General features: G+C 33.9%; 5 protein-coding genes and 1 non-coding gene across 9 annotated transcripts; 2 read left to right on the forward strand and 4 right to left on the reverse strand.

Annotated features, from left to right (window-relative positions):
* The first annotated feature begins 2,512 nt into the window (after positions 1-2,512).
* Positions 2,513-3,799, forward strand: LOC8271443 (probable methyltransferase At1g27930). Its single transcript, XM_002509462.3, has one exon. It carries the CDS (start codon positions 2,755-2,757, stop codon positions 3,649-3,651), a length of 897 nt encoding a protein of 298 aa, XP_002509508.2. The 5' UTR covers positions 2,513-2,754; the 3' UTR covers positions 3,652-3,799.
* Positions 3,800-5,314: 1,515 nt separating this feature from the next.
* Positions 5,315-5,395, reverse strand: TRNAL-AAG. Its single transcript has one exon. It is a non-coding gene; the product is annotated as a tRNA-Leu (tRNA).
* An 872-nt stretch (positions 5,396-6,267) lies between these two features.
* On the reverse strand, positions 6,268-9,655 carry LOC8288053. 2 transcript variants are annotated; one of them, XM_048374701.1, is made up of 7 exons: positions 9,394-9,655; positions 9,266-9,306; positions 8,982-9,069; positions 8,188-8,281; positions 6,949-7,033; positions 6,789-6,854; positions 6,268-6,629 (listed from the first exon to the last, which is right to left on the reverse strand). In XM_048374701.1, the coding sequence occupies exons 1-7, from the start codon at positions 9,488-9,490 to the stop codon at positions 6,516-6,518; spliced, it is 585 nt and encodes a 194-aa protein (XP_048230658.1). In that variant the 5' UTR covers positions 9,491-9,655; the 3' UTR covers positions 6,268-6,515. The 2 variants fall into 2 exon arrangements, with proteins under 2 accessions (XP_048230658.1, XP_002509509.1); XM_002509463.4 differs by having other exon boundaries at positions 9,012-9,069; positions 9,394-9,612.
* A 184-nt stretch (positions 9,656-9,839) lies between these two features.
* LOC8271445 (ribonucleoside-diphosphate reductase small chain) lies at positions 9,840-11,370 on the reverse strand. The gene has a single exon (XM_002509464.4). It carries the CDS (start codon positions 10,917-10,919, stop codon positions 9,930-9,932), a length of 990 nt encoding a protein of 329 aa, XP_002509510.1. The 5' UTR covers positions 10,920-11,370; the 3' UTR covers positions 9,840-9,929.
* A 3,501-nt stretch (positions 11,371-14,871) lies between these two features.
* LOC8271446 (agamous-like MADS-box protein AGL90) lies at positions 14,872-17,525 on the forward strand. The gene is made up of 2 exons (XM_002509465.3): positions 14,872-15,345; positions 16,093-17,525. The coding sequence occupies exon 2, from the start codon at positions 16,101-16,103 to the stop codon at positions 17,259-17,261; it is 1,161 nt and encodes a 386-aa protein (XP_002509511.1). The 5' UTR covers positions 14,872-15,345; positions 16,093-16,100; the 3' UTR covers positions 17,262-17,525.
* A 1,647-nt stretch (positions 17,526-19,172) lies between these two features.
* Positions 19,173-24,291, reverse strand: LOC8271447. Of its 3 annotated transcripts, XM_015716423.3 has the most exons (13): positions 23,964-24,291; positions 23,566-23,707; positions 23,289-23,425; positions 22,898-23,099; positions 22,571-22,809; positions 22,370-22,481; positions 22,135-22,279; positions 21,826-21,971; positions 21,547-21,719; positions 21,081-21,470; positions 20,938-20,993; positions 20,623-20,828; positions 19,173-20,541 (listed from the first exon to the last, which is right to left on the reverse strand). In XM_015716423.3, exons 1-13 carry the CDS (start codon positions 24,186-24,188, stop codon positions 19,250-19,252), a joined length of 3,465 nt encoding a protein of 1,154 aa, XP_015571909.2. In that variant the 5' UTR covers positions 24,189-24,291; the 3' UTR covers positions 19,173-19,249. The 3 variants fall into 3 exon arrangements, with proteins under 3 accessions (XP_015571909.2, XP_048230126.1, XP_048230127.1); XM_048374169.1 differs by having other exon boundaries at positions 20,938-21,470; XM_048374170.1 differs by lacking the exons at positions 23,289-23,425; positions 23,566-23,707; positions 23,964-24,291 and having other exon boundaries at positions 20,938-21,470; positions 22,571-22,805; positions 22,898-23,282.
* Between the last annotated feature and the right edge of the window lie 685 nt (positions 24,292-24,976).

The following is a 24,976-nucleotide window of genomic DNA, read 5'->3' on the forward strand; positions in this document are numbered from 1 at the left end:
ATGTATACTAGATTACTAGTATCAATATACTATGTGACATATTAATATATATCTTATATTTTTTTATAGAGTATAAAGTATATTATAATATTATAGTTATTTTTAATATGTATTATTTTTTGTATTTTGATAACAATTGTTTCAATTATATAAATGATAAATATAAGATAGTTTTTTATTGAGTATATGTATTATTTTTTTAAATGTATTATTTATATAATATAAATAATTATTTATAAATATATGTAAAAAATTCGGTTCTACGGTTTGGTCCGGATCAAGATAAGAATCGGTTCTGCAGTCTAAAGACGGTTTTTCGAACCAGTACCATACCGTAATAGTAAAAAAAATTGGATCGGTACAATTCGATTATAAAAACTTTCGGTCTTTTTCGGTTTTGGTACTTTTTGGTACGGTTATTCGGTTCGGGCGGAAATCACCGAAATCCATGCTCAACCCTACAAGATAGAGAGTTATTAACCCCATAAAGTAACATGTTCACAAAAGGATAGGCCTATTTCTATTTTTACACAGATAAAAAATAATAATAATTTACTAATAATAATGATTTTTATTTAGTATTCTACATAAAAATATCTCTACTTATATCAATAAATGATTCATTTTGGAAATGGCATTTTATTTTATTATATTTACTGTAACCCTCAGACAAAGTACAATAATAAAATTTGCCATTTTGATTTCAAGAAAAAAAAAATACAAGATAAAATTGACCAACTTGCCAAGTCCAACGGTGATGGTAATCTTCTTAACCTCTAATCTTTTCAACCAAAACCAAAGAACATGGTTGGGCCTATAATTGTGCCTTTTAACTTAGGGCTGGCACAGTTGTTTAGGTTAGGGTTTACTTTTGTGTGTGATATGAATTGTTGAAAACCGAAAAGGCCCGCAGTGCAGATACGTAGGTTGAACTTCTAGTCAATTGCCAGCCTTCTGAACAGTATTGCATCAGGCAAGATGCAAACACCAGTTTGGAGAAGAATCTCTCTCATTAGCTCACCCTTCTAAGTTGGGACGTAAACTTTATTTGATACTCCACATATATCATATCATCTTGTTTTCTTCGCTATCTTCACATTTTTATGTCTTTTTCTGTATGGGAAAAGGGAAAAATAAGTGCAAAATAAATTATACAGCAGGAAAACTTAGAGCATGAAACTTAAATGATGTAAAAATGAAAAAGATTAAATGGTTTGGAACAACGTTTAATAATAGAATTAAGTTCAAAACACAAAAAGAAACAATGATTGAAGTAAAAAAAGAAAAGGAAGTATAAAAATAAAAAGCTAAACTGAAAACAAAAAGAAAAATGCCAATGCCAATAGACAATTGAGTGTTGGACTTGTTATTTATTGTTTATTCTGATATTTATAGTGTCATTCTTTTTATTTGGCTACTAAAGTCGTCCCAGGATAAGTGTCCATTTGGGCTATTGCAATAAGAGGTGGGGATAGATAACTTATGTAAGCTTTTGGCTCCTTTGTACTGTTGGTCTCTTTGGCTGTTTATGGATGAAATTCACGTTCTACGTGCTGTATTATATTATATATGGTTTTAGAACATGGCTGGAACATTTCTTAAAAGCGATTATTAGCACTTGATTAGTTCTGGGGCTCTGATGGCCAATATTTAGCCCATTACTGCTCCTTTATTCGCATTTGGCCATGCATGTCTTATCCTGCTGATGTCTCAGAACATGCTTATGGCCATGCCTTAGCCTATTTTCATTTTGCCTTTGCTTCCTTCAGTTAAGGGTCTTCCTACAGGTCTCTCTCTCTATATATAGTGGGTTTCAGGGATATCTGTACCTCTCTTCCCTTATTAGGTCATTCCGCATCCATTATCCTGGTTGTTCGGCCATGCGTTGTCATGGTAATAGGTTGGCTTTACCAGTCACTTATTTCAGCGCATCAATCTTTAGCCCCAACTCATAAACTGGTTTCTAAACAATTTCTTTTTAAGACAACCAAAAAAATAAAATTAAGATCATATTTTTGAAATTTTAATCTTCTACACACCAGCTAGATATTTTTGTAAAAAAAGAAAATAGCTTTATCATTTAAAATACCACTTAACCATATATGTATTTTTAAAGAAAAATTAATGAAGAGATATGTTTGTTTATGAGTAATAATTTACATTTATCTTAAATTAATATTTGATGCATATATCACTCAAGAAGTGTGAGAGGTTCCTTGTCATTTAATGGATTGCCTAGCAATCATTCAACTTTTGGGTTGAGATTTAACACCTTATCGTGTTAAAAGAAACGTGTAGTTGCCCCATCATCCTCTCTAAAATTTGAGGGAATCACAAGTTTAATCCTAAATCAATGCAATGTCGCCACTTTTATAGTATATGAGTTACTTTGAAATTTAATTTCCTTCACAAAAGTTGAATTACTAACCATTTTTCTCTTCCTCACTTACATCCTTTATTTATTTAGAATGTACTTGTCTCACTGATCCATAAATAGGTCATATTTTGCTCTTAATTAGCTGGATAAGCATTCCTTGTCGCACCACTTCTATAATAATTTGCTTCCTTTATCCTCTTTCTCCTTAAAGAAAGAAACCCTTCATCCTCATCATTTCCTCTTCACTTTTCTTTCTTTATTTTCTTGTACCACATATATCTATATATATAGAAACACGCAGACAGTGAACAAGACTGAGCTTCTTTCGTCTTTTTTTTTTTTCTTTTTCCTTTTTTTTTCCTCATAAAAATTTCACAATGAAGAAACAACAAAGCATCTATTCGGAGATGAAGAGCCACCGCCAATTCTTATCAGAAAGGCCATGGTTTCTTGCTGTTCTCATTGCTGTGCCTTTCACCGCTGCTCTTCTTATAGCAGGCAGCATTACAAGTTCATCTTCTTCACGCCCTTTCTTATGCTCCTTAAGCGGCGCGTACACAACTGCTGCCACTGAAGACTACGCCGCGACCCCAACGCAACTCTTAGCCATCCTCCATTACGCCACCTCTCGGGTTGTTCCACAGCAATCACGCGCTGAAATCAGTCTCTCTTTTGACGTTCTACAATCGCTGGCTCCTTGCAATTTTCTTGTCTTTGGTTTGGGACATGATTCACTAATGTGGACCTCACTTAACCCACGAGGCAACACCTTATTCCTTGAAGAAGATCCTAAGTGGGTCCATACAGTTCTCCAACGCGCTCCTAATCTACGAGCGCACGTGGTCAAGTATCCTACACAGCTTCATGAGGCAGACAAGCTTCTTGCATCTTACAAGGAAGAAAAAGAATGCATGGGGCCTGACGTGCGCCTAAAGGGCAACACAGAGTGCAAGTTAGCCTTGAATACGTTGCCTGACGAGGTGTATGGTAAAGAATGGGATGTGATAATGATAGACGCGCCGCGTGGGTATTTCGCTCAGGCCCCGGGGAGGATGGGGGCTATATTCTCTGCGGCGGTCATGTCACGAGCTAGGACGCGCCCTGGTGTGACTCATGTTTTCTTGCATGATGTGGATAGAAGGGTAGAGAAGCTTTATGCAATGGAGTTCTTGTGCAAGAAGTATTTGGTTAAGGGTGTAAGTAGGCTTTGGCATTTTGAGATACCTTCTCTTGCTAATAGGAACGATAGTGATCCTTTTACCAGTTTTTGTTGACCATGTATACGGGACTCTTAATATTTTTTTCCTTTTTTTTTCTTTTTTCTGTAACATAATCTATTATACAGTGTAATTTTATCGGATCTTGATGTATACATTATATACATCGGAGTAAATAGATGAGTAAAATATATATTTATAAAAATTTATTATCTAATTTAAATGTATATCTCAATCTATATATTAAATTAATAAATTATAGACACATATTTATAAATTTAAATTTATAATAAATATATATGTATCAAACTTTTAATGTTAAAATGTAAATGATATATATAACGTTCTTTATTTATTATAGGGTATATATTTTATTTAAATTAATCAAATATTTTTTTCTTTATTCATCAATTTGTTGAATGTTTAAGTGAAATTTGATGAAGTAATTAGGTTTATTGAATGCATTCTGTATGAAGCAAATACAGAACTTATTTTATGTATATATAAACATTAAACTCATATGAATTACAAAAAGGAAAAACAGAAAAGGAATGATATTGATAACATGCAGCACAGACTCTTCTTTGGTAATTATAAGTGAGAAATAGTTCACACTAAAAATTAAGCAACCTTTGTCCGTTTAGATGCATCATTCATACCACACATTAACGGCAGTATGAAATTGTCTGCAGGTTTGAAAAAAATGAATAAAAGAAAACAAAAACTAATAAAATAAATAAACATAATGCCATAGCTCTATAATTATGTACCGACATGCAAGCAAAAGGATTGCAAAGGCAATGATTTTTCTTTATTAGTTGATTAGGACACGATTATGATTAATCAATATTTACTTTTGTCTTACTTCTAATTAATACTACTTGTGGCTGAATTGATTACCGTCACTACAGTCTGCTAAGTGCAAGATGAGAGTATAAAATAGTGATGGGGAAATTGTTATTCAAATCTAATTAAGAATGAAGGCAATTTGTTGGGTGTATGTGTGTCACTGTCAACAAACACATGATTTGAAGGTTGCAAAGGTTATTGTCCGGATATATATATCCGAACATTTTTATTTATATTTAGTGTATATATCATAACTAATAAGAAAGTAATATATATATATATATATATATATATATATGAGTATTTTATATTTTAGTATTGGATTATTAAAATATATTTTATTATTTAAAACTAATAAATATATTTCAATTACCTATCGGTTTAATGTATAAGTAGAGATATACACCAAGTCTAGATAGAAATTTTTCATATATGTGTTAGTTGTAGGGAAATTCTTGTCTAAGCTTGGTATATATAAACCAAACTGATAGATAATTGACACATATTTTTAAATAATAAAATATGAATCAACAATTCAATACTAAAATATAAAGTAGTCATATATATGTGTCATTTTTTATTAGTTTTTAGTTTAAAATAATTAAATATATGGATCACTTCTTTATTTGTTGCATGAACTCTTGAGCAAAGCCAGCAAGAACAAAACATACACAGAAAAAGTAATGAAAGACAATCATAGAGCAAAAGCTTTGCAGACAATTTTGTCTCTTAAATTATAGTCAAATAACATGGAAAAAAGGAAAAAGAGATCTTGGGTGAAGAAATGGTGCGGCAATCTAACAAATTAAATTCGTTCATAATTAAATAATAAAACTAAAAGAGAAGGTAGTAAAAACATAATCAGAACAGATGTTGAGAGTGGGATTTGAACCCACGCCCTTTCGGACCAGAACCTTAATCTGGCGCCTTAGACCAACTCGGCCATCTCAACTTTGTTGGATGGGAAATTACTGGGACGTACTTATACCAGGGTTAGCATAATTAACAGGACCGACCTATCACATACTCCATTTTAGAGCATTTGTTTAGTTTCCCCAGTTTTGGAGGATTTTACGACTAACAGTAGACGTTCGATGTTAATGATGGATGGCAACATTAAGAAATCCTTTTAAGACCCTATACTAGATAGAGGAGAGGTCATTAAAGTTATAGCTTTTCAATTAGCATCACTGCTTGCCTATCATCTTAACAAGAAATCTTAATTCTAATAATAGCTGTTGGAGCACTGGGTATTCTGATAGATGCAATTTAGGCAACGTATGCTTGCTTTGTTTAGATGGTGGGCAGCATGATCATAGATTTTGCTTGCTCCGAATTCATTACCTCCATCTCATCGGCTGTTCCTTTCCCGTTCATACTATCAATCAGAGTCATTTATTCTTTCCATATAGCCAATTGCTCAAAGCAGCTTTCCTTCACTATCCCCTGCCTAATATTCCTACTATATATTGTTGATGTGAAATAGAAAGCCGAGGCAGGTCTGTTTAATTCAAACTTTATTATCTTTTAAAACAATAGAAATAGATACCACTTCATCCTTGTTTCTGATGCCTGAATTTTAGTTGCACAATCGGTTTTACTGCTTCCATAACAATACATGTATTTAATGTCATGTGATACCGATATAGATACAGCATAAATTAAACTGTGCCCTTTGCTTTTATGGGCTGAAGATGGCATAGATTGAGGTTAAAAGGAAAAAAAAAAAAAAAAGAGTTAACCAGCATAATGGTCCAAATACGGACAGCAGGGTTTACAGTGCTATAAAGTCGAAAAGATGATGCAGGTTTTGGGATAGGAAGGTGACAGCTGAAATTACATGGCTTTTGACTGATAATAATCAAACATCTGACAGATGTATTTTAAGCCCATAATAATGTGCTAAAAGAAGATGCAATACAATGAATTCAAATACAACGGGAAAACACAACTCCCAGCAAAGTTTCATTGTACATGATGAGCATTTGATACAACAAACAATTGCCAACATAAAGATGCACAATGTAGCAAGCCAAATCGGAGCTAAAAGTATCTGACCATTGAGTACTGATCTACCTGGGCATAAACAAAGGTGATACTCTCCTTCGAACAATGTCCTGAATCTGTTCTGATGACAAAACTGATGCCTCGCCTATAAAATCGGCATTTTGCAGCTGCTGGTGCAACTGAAAGGCAAAACGACCAGTTGAGACTACAGCATGAAGCAAATTATCCAATACATAAACTGATTTACTACATTTTTCTTGCAAGCAACAAATGACATGAAAAATCATTTTCATGTCCTACGGATACAAACAAGAAAACAGAGGCATGTAGCCATGTACCTTCTCAAGTATTGCAGACTGGTCATCTAGGTGAAATTTACGCATGTGCTTTAGCATCTCCAATTGCTAAACATATAAATAAATTAAAAGTGAAAACCAAGCAACCTTTAGCAGTATGCTTCTTCAACCAACCTTGCACCAAACAGTAGATAGAAAATACCTGATCCTGTAATTTTTGTTGAAATTGCATTTTATCAGCAAACTCATCTGTTCCAAGTTCAGCTTCATCACAGGCAATCTCTTCACTGCCATTTGATAAAAATATTAACATTAACTATACGGAAAAGATAATGAAATATGTGATGCCAGAGCTTATACAATGAAAACAATGTTCTCCATTCACAAATGCAGGGAGAACAACACTTTATAATGAGATGAGAGTTTTACTTCCCTAAGCAAGCTAAAACTCAGTGCCCATTTATTTCAGACAAATAACCAAGTGTGTAAAGGTGCATGTTTTTACCTGTTTCAATACAATAGCAAGGCGGCAGTGGCTAGATATATGATAAAATATATGCCCCTACCTATACCAAGCAAGCACCTATAGTAAAACACCATTCCAAACAGGAAATGGAAGAGGGACCACATGTTCAAAAAATCTATGAAAGAGTTTTAAGCCTGTCCTGTCCTGTCCTGTCCTGTCCTTGCTTGAATACACAGGAAAAGAACTTCAAGTATCAAAATCAGTAACGCCAGTATTTAGTATAAAGTATAAAGAAATAAGTTTGCAAAGCCATGAAAGAGAAGATAGAGGCTTAAGGTGTCTTGCACAAGTTACAAGGTATTCATCATCAGTATCTATATGCCCATAATTGTCATAGTGGTGTCATGGCACTTGGATGTACCATGAGTCACAAACTAGTTGATAAAGATAGGTTCAATCTTTTATCAAATTTCCAGTCCCATCGTCTCTCCTCACCCATGCTCTTAGAATACCGTAAACAGAACATATAAAACCTTCTACATTGGAAGAATTATTTCTTAACTATATGAAAAACTTAAGAAAAATGTTGAAAGTAGTGCATCAGTCAAAACATTCAGTGCTATAAGGTGTTAGACAGAAGATCGCAAGATTGAAAATTCGTTCAAATTCTTGACATATATTAGAAAAACTCATGAGACAGCATGTGCAACTGAAAGCAGGAGAGTATACCAAGTCTCTTGCATCTTTGGGCAGTTGGTCAAAGGCATAAATACCAAAATGCCTAAAGTATTTAGAGCAGGGAAAGGAAGAGGGATTTCAACATTAGGAAACACCACAAAAATGATACTGTCCTACACAAAAGGTCATAAGAACTATTATTTAAAGCAAAATTCCAAAAATGACCAATTGGAATTCTATCACAAATTCATGGCTCCAGAAAACTATATCAAGGAAAGAGACAAAATGAGAGCTTACTTTGCAACAAACTTGTAAAACCGAATCATCAAATCCCTATTAGTCTCATACACCATATTCACTTTCCCCAGGCATGAAATACCAAAACTTGGATCTGCAATAGTCAGAAAATACGAAATTAAGCTTTGAAAATGGCCTTACAATAGATCACATATGAAACAAAAATAACAGAAAATGGCCTTTAATCGTCAAGAATTATGGTATTAAAACTACAACTTCGTAGTCTCATAACTCAGAACTCTCGATTAAGCTAAAAGAATGAATCACTTTGGCATCTATAACTTAACATGCAAGATTATGATAGAGGAAGAAAATAAGGGATTCAGCAATAATAAAACCACAATGGCATTGTACATGCTTTTAACCAACCTAGCAAACTCTACGCATATGCTAAACTAGATGGACAAGTAACAGTTTCTACTTCTTCTACACACTTTAAACATGCAAAGCTGCCGTAGCATTATAAAATTCCAAGACCTAACAACAAAATTGCTATAATCAAAGTGATCCATGAGATCAAAAAAACAAACATCACACTCAACCAGAAGGAAAAAAATAATGAACAAAGCGTAACATGACAGTGAATCAATCTCAACCCAAAGGGAAATACATTATATTACAATAGGATTATAGGGCACCAGAACTTGGAGCAGCTTAGGATTTAGGGTGAATACCAGGAGTAAAGAAGATTCTTCTCCCAACTTAATACTACAAATTTGCAGACTATTCAATACTAGGCTATTATTTCGACTAGCTCAAATAATGCATATATAGAAAACTTTGCCCCAGTATACCAATATACTGCCAAACGGGCCAAAACTCACCAACCCCCATCTCCAAAAATATGCCTTCCTGGATTGCAGTGGTAACAGCAACAGCTTCCTGCATAACATTACAACTAGATTGTCGGGAAAAAAACTCCAGCTAACCAATTAGGTAAATATTATCTTCAGTCGCTATAAATTAAAATGTAACATATAACTCTCAACCGTCAACTTTCAGACCCATAAATTATATGAGCATGAAATACTAAAAATCAAGCAGCAGCTAAAGCAAAATGCAGAAAAATGAGTATCACCTGTTTATCATTCACTGCATCCACAATCTTTTGCTTTACATCTGAATCAAAATGCTAGACAATTAACAAGCGAAGAAAAGGAGAAGGAACGCGAGCTCAAAATAAAAGTAGGTAATTTAATTTATTACCAGGCTGAGAAGTGAGTTGGCAGAAGCGATCAAAAAGATAAAGTAACTGTTCTATAGATAGCATTCCTGAGCTTTGCAGCTCTGAATTATTAGCCATATTCAATTTTGAATGTAAATTGCAACTCAAAGAAAATGGAACCCTTCACTTCGGAAAAAGAGAAAAAATAGTGGCTCAAGGGAGGACACAACGGCCAGTCTCTTTTTTCTCCACATATTTTATACCCAATTTCACAGCACCCACACATTTTTTAACCCCTCAAATTTCATCAAATTGCAAATTAACCAAAAACAATTAAAACAAATATTGTACCTTTAGAAAATTTAACAAACACCCATTTCATTAATTTTTGTTTCAAATAAAAAAGGGCAAACTAACAAATAATATAATATATCTTCTTTTTCTTCATTCATTTCATTTTAATGAACAAATAAAAACTCAAAAAAAATTATGAGAAAAGAAAAAAAGAGCACCATCAGAGTACTAAATTATCATAAAGTAATATTACAACATAAAATTGAAAGCGGTGTCTATCAAACTAAAAATCCTCATCCATTTTAAAAACATGGGTCCCACCGTTCCCATTAATACTAGACATAACAGCCGCTTTCTGATACTCTCCAACTCTCTTCTCAAAAAAATTAGTCTTCCCTTGTAAACTAATCAGCTCCATCCAATCAAAAGGATTTGACACATTATACTCCTTGCCGCACCCAAGCGCACCCAACAACCTGTCTGCAACAAACTCAATATACTGACTCATTAACTCCCCATTCATCCCCACCAACGCGCAAGGAAGCGCGTCACATACAAACTCCCTCTCGATGTTCACCGCATCTCGCACTATTCCCTTCACGCGCTCCTCACTCAATTTTTTCTTTAACAGACTGTAAATCAAACACGCGAAATCGCAGTGTAAGCCCTCATCTCGTGAGATTAACTCGTTTGAAAATGTCAGACCCGGCATTAACCCACGCTTTTTAAGCCAAAATATCGCGCAGAAACTTCCAGAGAAGAAAATCCCTTCAACACAAGCGAAAGCAATAATCCTCTCAGCAAAAGATTCCGAGCCGTCTATCCATTTCAAAGCCCACTCCGCTTTCTTCGCTATGCAAGGAACCGTCTCGATAGCGTGAAACAAACGGTTCTTTTCATTGGAGTCTTTGATATAAGTCTCCAACAAAAGAGAGTACATTTCAGAGTGGATGTTCTCAATAGCGATTTGGAAACCGTAGAAAGCACGCGCCTCAGCCACTTGAACCTCTTTCATAAAACGGCCGGCGAGGTTTTCAAGGACGATACCGTCGGAGGCGGCGAAGAAGGCGAGGACGTGAGAGATGAAGTGCTTTTCATCGGGAGTTAGGGATTCCCAGTGACGGAGATCTTGAGAGAGATCCACTTCCTCTGCCGTCCAAAATGATGCTTCGGCTTTTTTGTACATTTCCCAAATTTCTGGGTATTGGATTGGGAACATACAGAATCGGTCTGGGTTGGGAGCGAGAAGGGGTTCTTCGGGGATCGCAGGCATATTGTAGGGTTTGACTTCCTAAAAGATAAAAGATTGGGTTTTGGAGAGTAATTGGAGGGTTCGGGTGTAGTTATATAGGGAAATAAAAAAAAATTAAAGAAAAGAAAAATAGCGGGGGATTTTGAAATTGTTTTTGAGAAGCTTGCGCGATACTGAACTGATAGAGCGCGGGGAAGGGTAGTTTTGGGATTGTGGATAACTTTATTTTCACGGTTGGCAGGATTTGACAAAAATGTTGATTTTGATGAGCGGGGGATTATTGAATTTTATTTATGATTTTGTATTTGAGAAGCTTGCGGAAGACACAACTTAAAGTGCGCGGGACGGAGAGGGTAGTTTTGGGATTGTGATTTGAGTTTTTAATTATGGATATTTTTTGGTAATTAGAGGGAAGAACGGAGGGTCAGATAGGAAAGTCAAAACATTAGGGTTTTGATTTTGAGTTTAAAACGTTGAGAGGGAGGAAGTAGAAAAGATAAGATTGAAAAATTGGGAGGGAAGCTGTGTTTTCAGGGGACCATTTATTTTTAAGTTTTGGGCGGGACATTAGTTGGCGCCAATTGTTATTCTCCTAAGAGTTTGAAAACGGCACGCAGTTTTGGCCATTTGTTAGCTGTCACCGTCGCACACTCTGGCCGCGGAAGCACTGGTGGTGGCACACGCTCTCCACGTGCTTTTTCACAAGCCGCTGGCTTAGGTGGATCACGCACATTTTCTCACAAATGATATACCAAATTTTACAGCGGAAATACAAGAGAATCTTTTTTCTTTTATGGTAAAGAAAATTATTTGTTTGAGGTTAATTAAACATAAAAGTTTTACATTGTTTTTTTTAAGGATTATTATTGTTGAAATTGAATTCTATGTTCGGCTATTAAATTTTAGTTTTTTAATTACTTACATAACGTATTGATAATATTAAAAGTTAAATTACTCACACTGTTTTCGTAAACTTTCAAAATAATAAAATCTTTAGTTTGTAATGGTAAAAGTCTGAATTTCGTTTTTTAAGTATATTATGGAAATTCTTGACCAAATATGCCGCTAGCAAGAAAGGTGATGTAATATAACCACGTGGCAGAAAAACCTTTGATCACAGCTTTTGGCCCTTGGTGGTTGCACAGGCCGATCCATTTATGCAAAATTTGACACGTTTGACGCCCAAAAAATCCTCTAACTGAATTTGCATCAAATTCAATCCTCTACGTTTCTAGGATTGATTGGATATGGCAAAAGCAGTTGGGTGCTAGTAATGTTTACCTGTGCGTGCCATTCTCAGTTGTTCAGCATGATAATGTTAACTAAGAAGATTTACTTTGGGAAAAGGTTCATGTATGCCCCTCATGTTTATCCTGGAAGTCACTTAAGCCCCTCTTCTTTTTTCAGGTCTAAATATATTCTTAATGTGTACCAAATCAATCTCGTATGCCCTTTATCCACTTATATAACTTACGGAGCAAACATTTGTTGATTGAAAGTTGACGTGGAGAATATATGTCCCAGTACAAACACTAAAATATTATATCAAATATGTTTCTCTATCTCTCCCTCTGTTTCTATTTTTTGTTTCTCTCAAGTTGAAATTCGTTAAAATTTCTCAAGTTTAATATCGGGTGACTTCAAAGATTGCTTATGCCCAAGCTTTGAAAATTACCTGGGTTCATTTTACAAAAAATGAGTTTTAGAACTTTGAGATTTGGCTTTATCCAGTTCAAATCTTGGTGATTTTGATGGTTGCTTTAGGTTTATTTACATAATTATGTGGGTTTGTTGCAAATGGTGTTTTTCTTAAAGGAATTGAAAGGCGAGTTTTTGCTAAATGGGGTACTATGGGTATTATTTCTTTTCTTGATTATTATACTCTTAGTTACTTTAAATTGTTAAGATTTATTGGGGTTAAGGTGGTTCAAGGAGAATTGGGTGTGAGTCTATATTTTATTGGTAATGTCTAGAGAAATCGAAATAAACTAAAATTTTAGAGCATGGATTTTATTTTTTTGCAATTTAATGAAGAAAAGTCACTTTCTTGATTGGGGATGTGCGTGCTCATTGTTTTCAACAAAAAGAATTAGTATTGAAGGATCGTATATAGCAGGATCAAGACATTATCAATTCAGTTTTTATATACACATCCATCTAAAAAATTATGTTTGATTATTGTTAAAAGTGCTAATGAATAGAGTTGTTAATTGTTATCTTGGAATGTTGGGCAGAAGCCGGTATAGTGTTGCCTAATGTACATATTACTGATTTTAAGAATTGGTCCTTGTTGAGTAAAGTATTATTATTGTCGATTATGGAAAAATTGTGCATGTTGCTTTGGGGTATATAGGGACAAAGGAATGCATGAGTTTGGTCTTCTAACAATACAGACTTCATCTCAGTGCTTCAGATCATGCATGACTTTTTATGAGGAATGGATTCATGCTCGCAGGGGTTTAGCTTCAGGTGAGCAGTCCACAACATTGACGCCATCCCTGAAATGGCAAAAGCACTCGCCTTCAACATTAAAATGCAATGTTGATGCGGCTTGTTTCAGAAATTTTTAAAGCATTATTTTCAGTGCGATTATACGGCTTGTTCGAAGGGTTGCAAGTATAATATATGGACAGGTTTCGCTTCTACTCGTATTGTTGAATATTTGGGTTTGGGGAAGCTGTCAAATGGGTGCTGGAGCTGGGTATGGCAATATCGTGTTTGAGATGGACACAAAGAGAGTGGCTGATGCACTACGGTCGAATGAGGAACATAATAATGAGTATCTGATTTCTGATCGTGCTAAGTTGTTATCTTTTGGACATAATTTTTCTGTCCAATTTGTTAAGAGACATGCTAATGGGGTTCTCGTTTTTTTTTTTTATTTTTTTTATCCTATTTGTGCTCTTATCTTCTGTTTGGACTACATCTCTTGAATTTGTTTAGAGCCTGTCTTGCTTTATGCTTCTTAATATATTCCATTTTTTTTAATAATGATTATTGACAAAAAAAATTAATTTAAAAAAATATAAAGAGAGAGAAATGCTTAAAAATATTTGATTTAATGTTTTTTTTTTATAGTGGGGCCTATATTCCCACGTCAACTTTCATTTTACAGATCCTTAACTCCGTAAGTTAAAAAATTAAAGAAAGAGCACATAAGATTGGTTTTAGCACACATTAAAAGTATATTTAGACCTAAAAAATAAAAAGGGGCTTAAGTTTCGGGTAAACATGAGAAGTATATATACACCTTTTCCGATCAACCAAGAAAAAATCTTATCTAATTACTAATATATATAAGAACATGAAAAATAAAATAATTACTAACTTTATCGTATTTTAATTATAGAAATAGTTAATCTATTTACTATTCTAATAAATTAATTAATAATTAATTTTTTAATTTTAATATAATTAATTAGTAAATTAATTAATCTATTTCTGTTATAGCACTATTAAAATTTCATGTATTTTTAATAAAATTATATTTATATCTAATTATAATATTACTATTAAAATTATTATATTATAAAATTAAAAATTAAAATAATAAATTATTTTTATTTTTTTATTAATATACTGATTTTATTTCAAATATATTTATATATTAATTTTTATAATAATAATTTATACGTATAACATATTTGAAGAATAATATTAATATATATATATTAGAAAAGAAAAAGGTAGATAATATTAAAAATTGAAAGTCATATGATAATCCAGTTTAATAAAAGGGAGAATATAAAAAGCAACGTCTTCAATAAACAGAATTAACGTTTTTTAAATTTGTTTATGTGGTAAATAGGAGGAATCCAAATCAAAACACAAAGCAACAGAGGTAACAAAAAATGAAACTCGAATGTGTGGTTTGTATATTCTTACTTTGATTTCACATAATTTGAAATGCTAATGTATGCTCAAAATATTAAAAGAAAAAAATGGTAATTTCAACTCTATGGTTTTTATATTGTAATAAAATATCAAATATATTTGAAAGCGAATGGCAATTAAGTTGGAATTTCAACCTTAGAGAATCTCCATCTGTATTTTGTTTCCTTAACAGCAAGAAGAAAAATATTTCAATTAAAAATATTGCTTAAATCTTTGTCAATTTCCACATAGAAGGCGGAAGTAAATTGGTGGAATTAATTACAAAACCGAAAAGTTAGCAAAGTGACGAAGCCATCATGTTCTTCTTCTCCATTTTTTTAATAGGAAAAAAAAAAAAAAGTGTGACTTGGACGATCAAGATTTTCTTAAATCATGCCAATCGATGCCCTTCCTTTGTTGCTATATATTTATAATAAAAAAGGCCAAATACCTAAATTTGTTATTGCTATTGAATTCAGAAATTAAGGTCATCAAAAAAAAAAAAAAAACCTCCATTGTTGTGGCGTTGAGTGGTGCTAGTGGTTAAAAATTAGGGAATTACAGTACAAGGAAGGTAATCCGCCACTTTCCACTTGTGTAATTTTCATAGTAAGGCAAGAAAAGCCTTCTACTTTTGAAACCCTTTCGTTCGTCTGTTTGTGAATGCTTAAACAGATATGAATCTTATGTATATGTTTGCATGTCTGCACATGCTTAGGCAACAGTATTCTTCTGTACTTGGGTGTATCAGTAACAATATGTTAAATCTTTTCTCTTTTCTTAAATGTTCGTATAAAAGGGTTGGAACTGTTCTGGTGCAATTTTCTGTGTAATTCTGTATACTGATCCATCTGATATGGTGTGTGTTTGCATAAATATTTTACTCCAGGAAGAACACAAATGAAGTAAAAAACAGAGTATGCAGGAATTATATATAACATTCAGTGTTATTGTTTTATTTATGAAGCATGTTTTATGTCATAGTAGATACGGTTCTTAATTACTGTTTGCGCTTTCATTAGTTGTCTAAAATTAATTAGGGTTGTTTTGAAGTTAATTACTCTTGGACAGGACATAGCATATAATGTGATTAAATGGGAGAATTGTTTAAATTCCATTTTAATTAGGTTTGATGGCTGCAACATAAGACCGTTACCTATATCTTTAAGAAATTAGTTTTCTTTTTAAAGAGTTCAGGTGATATCGCGAGTTAACTTTACAAACATAACGTAATCAAGTGTTTTTTTTATGACCTAGAAAGAAATTACAGAAGTATTATTATTATTATCATTATGATTTGGCAATTTCTTTGTTTTACTAGATCAAACGATGGGTCACAGCAGAATAAAAATGGAATTGATAGAGAAAGAGAGCACTCGAATGCTTACTTACCAGAAAAGAAAGAAAAGCTTAGTGAAGAAAGTTTCAGAATTCTCGATTCTTTGTGGTGTTGAAGCTTGCTTGATCATTTTTGCACCTAAACATAAAGATCAGCCTGTCAAGAAGCTAGACACTGTCTGGCCACCGAATTCCGATGAAGCTAAAAGTATTATCAACAAGTACAAGAAAACTGATCAGGCAAGATGTTATCTTGTTTCTCACTACTTCTTAGACAAGAAGAAGAAACTTGATGTGGAGATTTCAAAATTGCAAAAGCAAGTTTATGAAGCCATTTATCCATCATGGGATATTCATCTCGACAATTTCTCTGAAGATCGATTAAGAGTGCTTCTTACTCGATTAGAAAGTAAATTACAAGTTGCAGATCAAAAACTTAACTTGTTTCAAGATAATCAGAACAATCAAATGGATATGTTCGTGCCGAGAATGATATATAACTCTCATAACATGGAATGCTACATGACCAGAAGCGACAACTTGCAGGTTTTTCCTGAGCTCATGAGGCCATTGGACGTTCAATTTCCTATCAGCTTCATTCGAGGGCAGAACCCATATTCAAATTTCATGGCAAGCAACAAGGAAAATGTCTGCTCGACTAGCTTGCAGCTTTTGTCTGATTCTCATTCGACTATAGCTGGTCGAAGTTTGGCAGACATGAACAACGAGAACAATAACAGCAACTCAAGGAACTTGCAGTGGCAGTTGTTTTCTCCGAAATCATTGGATGTTCAGTTGCCAATTGATTGTCAGACTAAGCAGAGTTTTCAAGGCATGCCATTAAATCGAAATCTAATGGAGGATGTGATAACGAAGATGTCGAACAATCAGAATTTTAGCAACCAATTTGGTGACAGAGGTATTAGTAACATTCCAAGCTTGTCAGGACTGTCTTATGTTAACCCTCAATTCATGATGCCAGCGAATTTTGTGCAATCCAATGTCGATGTCTCTATGCCCTTACAAACTATGCTGCCACGACCACAACCGCAAGTTCCGCTATCAAGCCTTCTTGATCAGGCGTACCCTTCTGAAGTAGACAAGTTCTGTTATGGCATTGGATTTCTAAAGCAGGAACATAACTACAAGTAGACGTATTCAAGTAGACTAGGGTTTTTGAAGATCTAATGATTTTTTAAATAATAGAAAACAAGTGGGTTTGGCTTCTAAATCTTGATGTAACAGTCCTTCCAAGGTTTTGGCTTCAGGTTTTCCAAGTGAGACAGGAATTCTTTTCATATGCTGCATAACTTGTAGCATTTTTAGCATTTTCAGATCCCTTTATCTTTCAATTTTCATGGACATATAATTACAGCATATAAATTCAACTCATTCTTCTCATTTGGTGTTTGATTATAAGTTTTTCTCCTTCTTTTTTTTTTTTAAGAAAAGAAAGTCTTTTGAGGACATGTTTTAATAGCAGAACAGGAAACCCTCAAATTGCTATCAGTATATACAGGCATCGGTGGTTTTGATTGTGAAGTATTCAGATTTTGAGCTGTAATTTCGATTTTGGTAGCTTTTCAGAAATATTTTAAAATAAAATAAACTATTTTTATTATATAATTTTTTTAAACAAGTTGTGGTTATTTTTTAGTTAGTTTTTATTTTTTAATTGTTTTACCAAAAAAAAAAAGATTAAAATTGTATTTTAAAAAATTTAAAAATAATATTTTTTACTTCATTACAGAAAAAAATAATCTGAAGAATGATAAAACAATGCGAATTTTGGTCAAAAGATTATTCTAAAGCTCTTTTTTTTTTTTTTTTTTTTTTTTTGCTTCCTCCGCTTAAAAATCTGATATTAGAGTTACAATGAGTTTGGCAAGTCACAATATTGTCATTGCTTATGGATGTATTAATTCTTATTTTTCTAAATACTTGATGATCACAGAATGTGAATTCCAAAATTTAAGTTTTTTTTTTTTTTTTTCTGATTATTATTTTTGTCTTACCAATATGTCAAGTATTATGATAATATAGTATGCTATCGAATATCTAATTTTAAATGTTGAAGGAAAATTAGTTCTTATAAAAAGTAAATAACTCATTTTATTTATTTCTCATTAACACAAATACGTCTTATAATCAATTTTTAAAATAATAATAGAAAAAGAAATTAAAAACTCCTGAAAAGCTACAGTAGAAAATCTCCATACAATTTTGTAAGATGTCTTTTTTAGAAAACATTTTTGTACTAATTTTTATACCAAAATATCATACTACACCATATTTCAAGTGCTCCCAAGTACCCTTTGATTCCTACCTTTTTTCTCTTCAACTTTAACTATATATATATATATATATATATATATAAATATAAATACAATACAATACATCCTAAAAGAAAAAAGAAATCTTACGAAGTCGTTGGGATATATATATATATGTGTAATAAAGTTCATCAAATGCAGAAACGCAAGATCAACAATGTTGTTTGACTTTGCTTATGTGCCTATTTCAATTTCAACAATTTATAATTATGTATAAGGTAATAAAAATAAATAATAAATATAATATCAAAATCTTAGATGGCTATTATATTAGCAGCCCGTGGATGAATACGACAAGAAAAAAACATTTATTTGGATATAAAAAAAGCTTATATTTAAGAAAAAAAAATAAAACATCGCATATGAGAATTCAGGTTTTATATGAAACAAAGAACCCTAAATTTATAAATTTTAAACACAACACAGGAGTGATTTCTACTATAATTTTAGTTGCAAACACAAGCTGAAAATATTTGGCTAACATTAAAATCCTGAATACAAATTAAATACATTTTGTAATAATTTATCCTCTTCCTCAAGAGCTTATCAGTTGAAGAATATCAATACTATTATTGATATTGATTATCTTTAGTTAAGCAGATGTAGGTAGCTTGGGGCCCCTTCAGCTAGTGATTTTGATTATCTATAATTCACATGCATTTATTTGTTCACCTGCGACAAATTCTGTTATGTGAGTCTCAACAGAAGATACTTAAATCATTGCAGGGTATTAATGAACAGGATGATGCTTACAATAAGATGAAATAGTATACATATATGTCCTTACTCATCCTCTACAATTATACATTAGTCTCTGGTTTTAGAAGTGGAGGCTTGAGGATGACATGACGTTTTAGGAGAGAAATTTTGCTCTTTAAATTTATAGCTTGCACTTCTACCTTCATCGCTCTTCGAAACGCCTGCAAAACTAGCTTTTGCTAGCTCCCTCAGCTTCTTCAGCTCGTTCTTTCGTTCACATTTCGATGTTTTCCCTTTTCCTGCTCTCTGCTCAGTAAGTGTTGCTTCTGCAGGAGTGGAACTTGTTCTCAGAGTAACATCCAGGTCTGATGGTGAACCAGGGCTTAGCACAGGAACAACTGTGGCTGTCATGGCCCTATAAGGTTCTACATTTTCTATTGTTGCATCTCTTGTTACGAATTCTGTTTCTGGAGGCAGGATGGTGGATAAGCCTGTTTTCATTTGGGAAGAATTAGGTATAACTCCTGACCAATGCTTCCTTGGAAGGAAAGGCAATACAAGACCTTTAGCAGCAAACTTCAATCCAAGCCTGAAAGAATTCCTCTTAGGCCTAGAGAGTCCTAAAATGCATTTTATCAGTGCATACCACTCATTTATAATTTGAGCAATGAAGGTTAGGAAGAGGAGAGCCAACATTATATATCCCGGATTCCTTGCTTCTAAGGGATTCAAATGATTAGAAGCGATGGACAAACCAAAAATGCCTACCTCACACAATAGAGAAATACTTTCTACCACCTGAACTCCCCTTCTGATATATGGTTTGAGAAGAAACAGGAATATGAACTGTAATAATGTGATCACCAGTGCAAAATGGCTTTTCCTTGATGTTTGAGAAGATCGAGCTCCAGATATGATACCCAAGCTGACTCTTCTTAGAAGATCAAGAATAATGTAGGATGATCTAACACACCCTAATATTCTCCTTGCTAAGGGTGTTTTGATTTCTTCATTGCTTTCATCTGAGCTTAGAGCCCTCATTCTGCCTATCCCAGTTTGGCCACTTCCAGTCCATTTCAGTCTGGTGCTAGGGTCATTTTGATCGACAAAGACATATAATGGAGGACCTTTTCGATCCTCAAATAGGATTCCAAAGCGTGGAAGAAAAGAGGAAGGCAGTCCTTCCCCAAAAAACCATTTTCCAAATACTGGCCTACCAATGAAGAAGAGCCATAGCTTTGTATACCATGATTCTGTTATATCCACATGCCTCATTTCCTTATACTGAGCAAAACTGCCTGGGAAGACAGCAATTAAAAGAAAAATGCTAACTGAGAAAATAAGTGCTGCTGGAATAACCAGCAACAAAGCACCAGTGATGATTCCTCCAACTGTACCGCCTGCGAATTTACATGTTTTCTCAGTTAAACTCTTGGGAAATGTCCAGTCAATTCAGGAGGCATTTGTCTGTAATTCCTTACCTCTCATAACAAATGCTGATGCCTGAGAGACGCAAGGTAATGCGAGAATCAGAAGAAGAAGCTCAAACCTAGGAAATGAAAGTATCCCATGAGCTGATGATGCTCCAATTCTCCATCTTAGGAAAAGCAAAATTAGAATATGAATCATAAACAAACTGCCGCCTCCTACTCCAAGAAAGAACAAGTTCATCTCCAAGTCTTCCCACCTGTTGCAGAAACAATGTCATCAATTTTACTAACTGTATTACTTGTTTTAAACATCTGCACTTTCTTTTACTTTTTCATAAAGTAAATTCCGAATGATTTTGATGCTACCCTTTGTAATTTGCCATTCTCTTCACAACATTGCTAGCAGACAGCGGCTCTCCTCTCTGCAGGACATGTAAATATAGCTCTAATAATATCTTACAGATTATAGTTAATAACTTAACTATGGATGCTAGATAACAGATACCAACCAAAAAATTAGTGAAATACTCTCTGGAATTAAGCGGTAGTCCGTATGGCGCACTTTTCATGCTTATATTATGTTCATGAAGCCAAGCAAAGTTTGGGTCTATTACAGCAAGAAAGGGTCGTTGATCTTGCAAATCGAAAGAATAAGTTAAATCTAGATTAAATGAAGTGTCATCTCTTATATGATAGGGAAATCCAAGGGGTAATCTGTAGAAATTTTTGTCAGCCAAATAAACATGGTTAGGCCAGGTTGGACTGCCATTCTTTTTCCATGGAAGCTTTTGACGGGGTATGATCCATCTCAAACCTTTTGTTGTCTCTGAATATTCAATTGGATGGTTAGCTGAGAACCAATCCGAGAGGACAAACACTTGAAGATGCCCATACAGTCCCTATGATAGAAAAAGTTATAGATGCTCATTTTTCAACCAAGCATAAATGATATGTTGCATAAAGTTACATACTTACATGTAGATTCATTGACGGGTTTGGAGCGACATTGTTGGTATTACCTGGGGCAAGAGCGCCTATTGCTCCAAGATTTGCTGAAGCAAGGGACAGTGCAGCAGCTGCCAGTGATGTAGCTAATACTCCAGCAGTAATGAAGGAGTGTAGTGCCATTGATATTGCAGGGGTTGAGTCTTTCATCCAGTAAAATAAAACAAAAGCAGAAAGTTATTGATAATAAAAGAGCATATATGGACAATAAATCCTGGAAGAAAGAATGAATAAGCATAAAATTCTTACAATGTTTAACTTCAAGTTGGTTAGAAGCCAAATTTAGATTTCCTGAAATGTCATTTACTTTTCCTTCAGGAATAACGATGAAGACCATGTTTGGAGTTATGGCAAGGACAGTGAATGAATAAAGAGCTCCTGAAAGCTCGCGAAACCTAGAGGAAGTAAAAGTCAACGTATTTTCAAGCTGATTTTCAAGCTTTTTGGCTATTCTATATTTATGCAGTAAAAAGAAAAAAGAACCAAAAAAAAAAAAACATTATGTGATTACGTGTGAAATATGGTAAGAACAGTTTTGAGAGCCGCCTATGCACCTGCCTTGTAAGTTTCCCCCCTTCTACTTTTACCATGGAAGCCTCAAACCCAAAAACTGGCTTTGTAAACTCAACAATCACATTGATGTTGGATGCCTTCGTCGCATTCAGTGAGCTGGTACTTAGCCCTACCTCAGGCTTCGTTGAATCTTAGAATAACATGTATGAATTAGTTAGTAAAGCTATTTAACAGAAAATACTAAACTAATGAGGAGAGCAAAATCAATGAATTTGCATACCAAATAGTACTGTGAGTGCTCCCACAGGTGAGACAGGAGTGCCTGTCTTGCCAATTACTAATCCAGCATCTAGTTGAACTGTGATAATTTCAGTCTTCGATATATTGTTGAGCTACAAATTTTTGAAATTCAACATTGCTATCATGCATCAATAGAACTGCAATTCTGTGTTCATATCATTTAAGTTGAAGTAGGACTTACTTGATAAACAAATTTGCGATTGCCATGATTTGCACTAAAAACAGGTAATATATTACCCGAATTCACCCGCAAGGCATTAAGGAGTTCTTCTGTTGAATTCATAATGGGAATGCTAAAATCCAAGAATATTTTTAGGTCCTCCATTTTGTTAGTTGCTAGAACAGTTCTTGGGAACCCACTGATCTCCATCACATATGATGGAACTGGCATCCACAAATCCACTAATACTGGTCTTCTATCTAAGACAGCAAATGAAGTAAAAAACAACAGCAGAGCTATCCATACATTGCAACTCAAACAAGTAAAATATGATATATGGTAACTCACCAAAGTGAAGAACCATAATGGAATCATTACTCCTCTTAAAACTGTTTCCGGCCTTGTCTGTACAAAAGTTATCTGCCACTCTAACTACTACTCGCCCGTAAATACTTTTCATAGAAACAATTATGTCTAGTCTGAATTTAATGTTAGGTTCAATCACGTGTAATGAAGAAGCTTCAACGTAAGCTGGACCATCTAAGAGGACCTACAAAAATATAATTGCATCTTAAGTTCATTCAATTAGTATCTTTCTTCCACAGTTTTAATGTACACGGCAAGAATTAGTATTGTCTCCGCATACAGAACATATAGCAGCTAAACTGCTGATATAACTTGGACCGATAATGCTAGGATTAGTACATCTTAAGAGTCTTTAGACTATAAACCCACTTACATCACAATTTGACGAGTTAATACATTTGAAGCCTCTCATTCCGGTACAAACTTCACTGAATGTAACATCAATGGTTACTTTTTGAGCATCTGTGTAGTTCTGATCACTAGATATTGTTGCAGTCGGTGGAACTGTGTCTGGAATATAATTATGTAACAAAGAAGAACTAATGCTTTATAAATGACGATTTAGCTTATACCTCTTGATAGAAAATTAAGCTTGAAATTTCCATTGCCAAGAAATTAACAAAGTTAAAAGTGATTGAATTTGTACTAACCAATAAACCAGGAATAAGATGATGTGTTTTTCTCTCCATCATGAGTTGTGACATTGAGAAGAAAATTGTGTTCCTGATTTGCAGTTAAGTTTTTCAACTCTATGGCATTAGCTGGGCATGATCTCAAAATATGGCCATCAATCTGTTCAAGATTTCGAGTGAAATGAGTGCATGCATTCAAGAATGCTTAAGTAAAAATAGCAAAATCTCAAGAAGGATAAAAAGAAATCTAATTTCTGCCATAGCTTTATTCTGCTATAAACTAATTCAAGAAAATATTTCTCTCCACAATATTTATTTATTTTGTTTTTTGTTTTCCTTGTTATGAGCATGAGTCAGCAGGCCATTGTACACAAATTACTTCAGAAGTGCAGAAAGATAATGAAGAGGAACTTTACCTTACAAGAAATTGAACACCCAACATTGTTACAAGCATCGGTACCATCTGGCCTTTGTACCGAGTACCGAAAAGCAGCATTAGTAAACCTTGAATGTTTTGGAGGAGCCCCATGAATATGGATGAGAAGTATTGACTCAGCTGAGTGTAATGCACCTAATGCCATTACTGCAATGCAAATAAAAAGTCTTAAAAACACTAGGATTCCCATTTTAGGAGATGCCATGCATTCATTCACTTGATATTCAAGTAAAATCAAGGAGAAGAAAGAGGGTAAAAAAGAAGAGAGAGCAGTAGTTGAAAACTTTAAGAGGCAGCTTGGAGTTATCAGTCTAATGTAGATTATGAATTTATGTAGGAAAGGTTGAGGGCAACTACCCCCAGCTATTATTGTCAGTGCGTAATAACTGCTTATTTAAAGATGTTCACATTTCTAGTCTAGCCATCAACCACCTTGGTCAGCTCGAGACCTACCTTTTTTTTTAATCATTTTTAACTCAGGTGTTTTTTGCCTTGCCAATTAGCTTAAAAGGATAGAAGGAAGGAAAATGTACAATTATTGACTGCATCACTACTTCAATTGAAATGGGCATTAGGAGGAAAAGCAGCATTGTTTTCGCATTTCCCAAAAGCTTTTTCTCTTGCTCTTCACCAGTAGATTGCTCGAGTGACAGTGAAGCACAAGGCAAACCTTCATTGTTATTAATAGAGGGAGTAGAAACAGGAAAGGCTGTTGAAAATTCAAAAGATAGTTCAAATGTTAGAATCTTTATTTTTGTTCGTCTAGCTTCCTTCATTGATGCATAAATTTGAATTGCCGAGGAAGCGGTAAATGCAATTTAGAGTTTGTGTATGAAATAAAATGTCACAGAAGACAAAAGAAAAAATGCATTAAAAGCAGACGATCTTTTAAGCAATGAGTAATTTCTGAATAATAGATTATTGCATTGAGTTGTAGAAGGAAAAGGGGTGTTGATGCAGTAAGCAACAGATACTGCTATTGGTCTCATCTCT

The sequence above is a fragment of the Ricinus communis genome, chromosome 5, assembly GCF_019578655.1.
Source record: "Ricinus communis isolate WT05 ecotype wild-type chromosome 5, ASM1957865v1, whole genome shotgun sequence".
Lineage (NCBI taxonomy): Eukaryota > Viridiplantae > Streptophyta > Magnoliopsida > Malpighiales > Euphorbiaceae > Ricinus > Ricinus communis.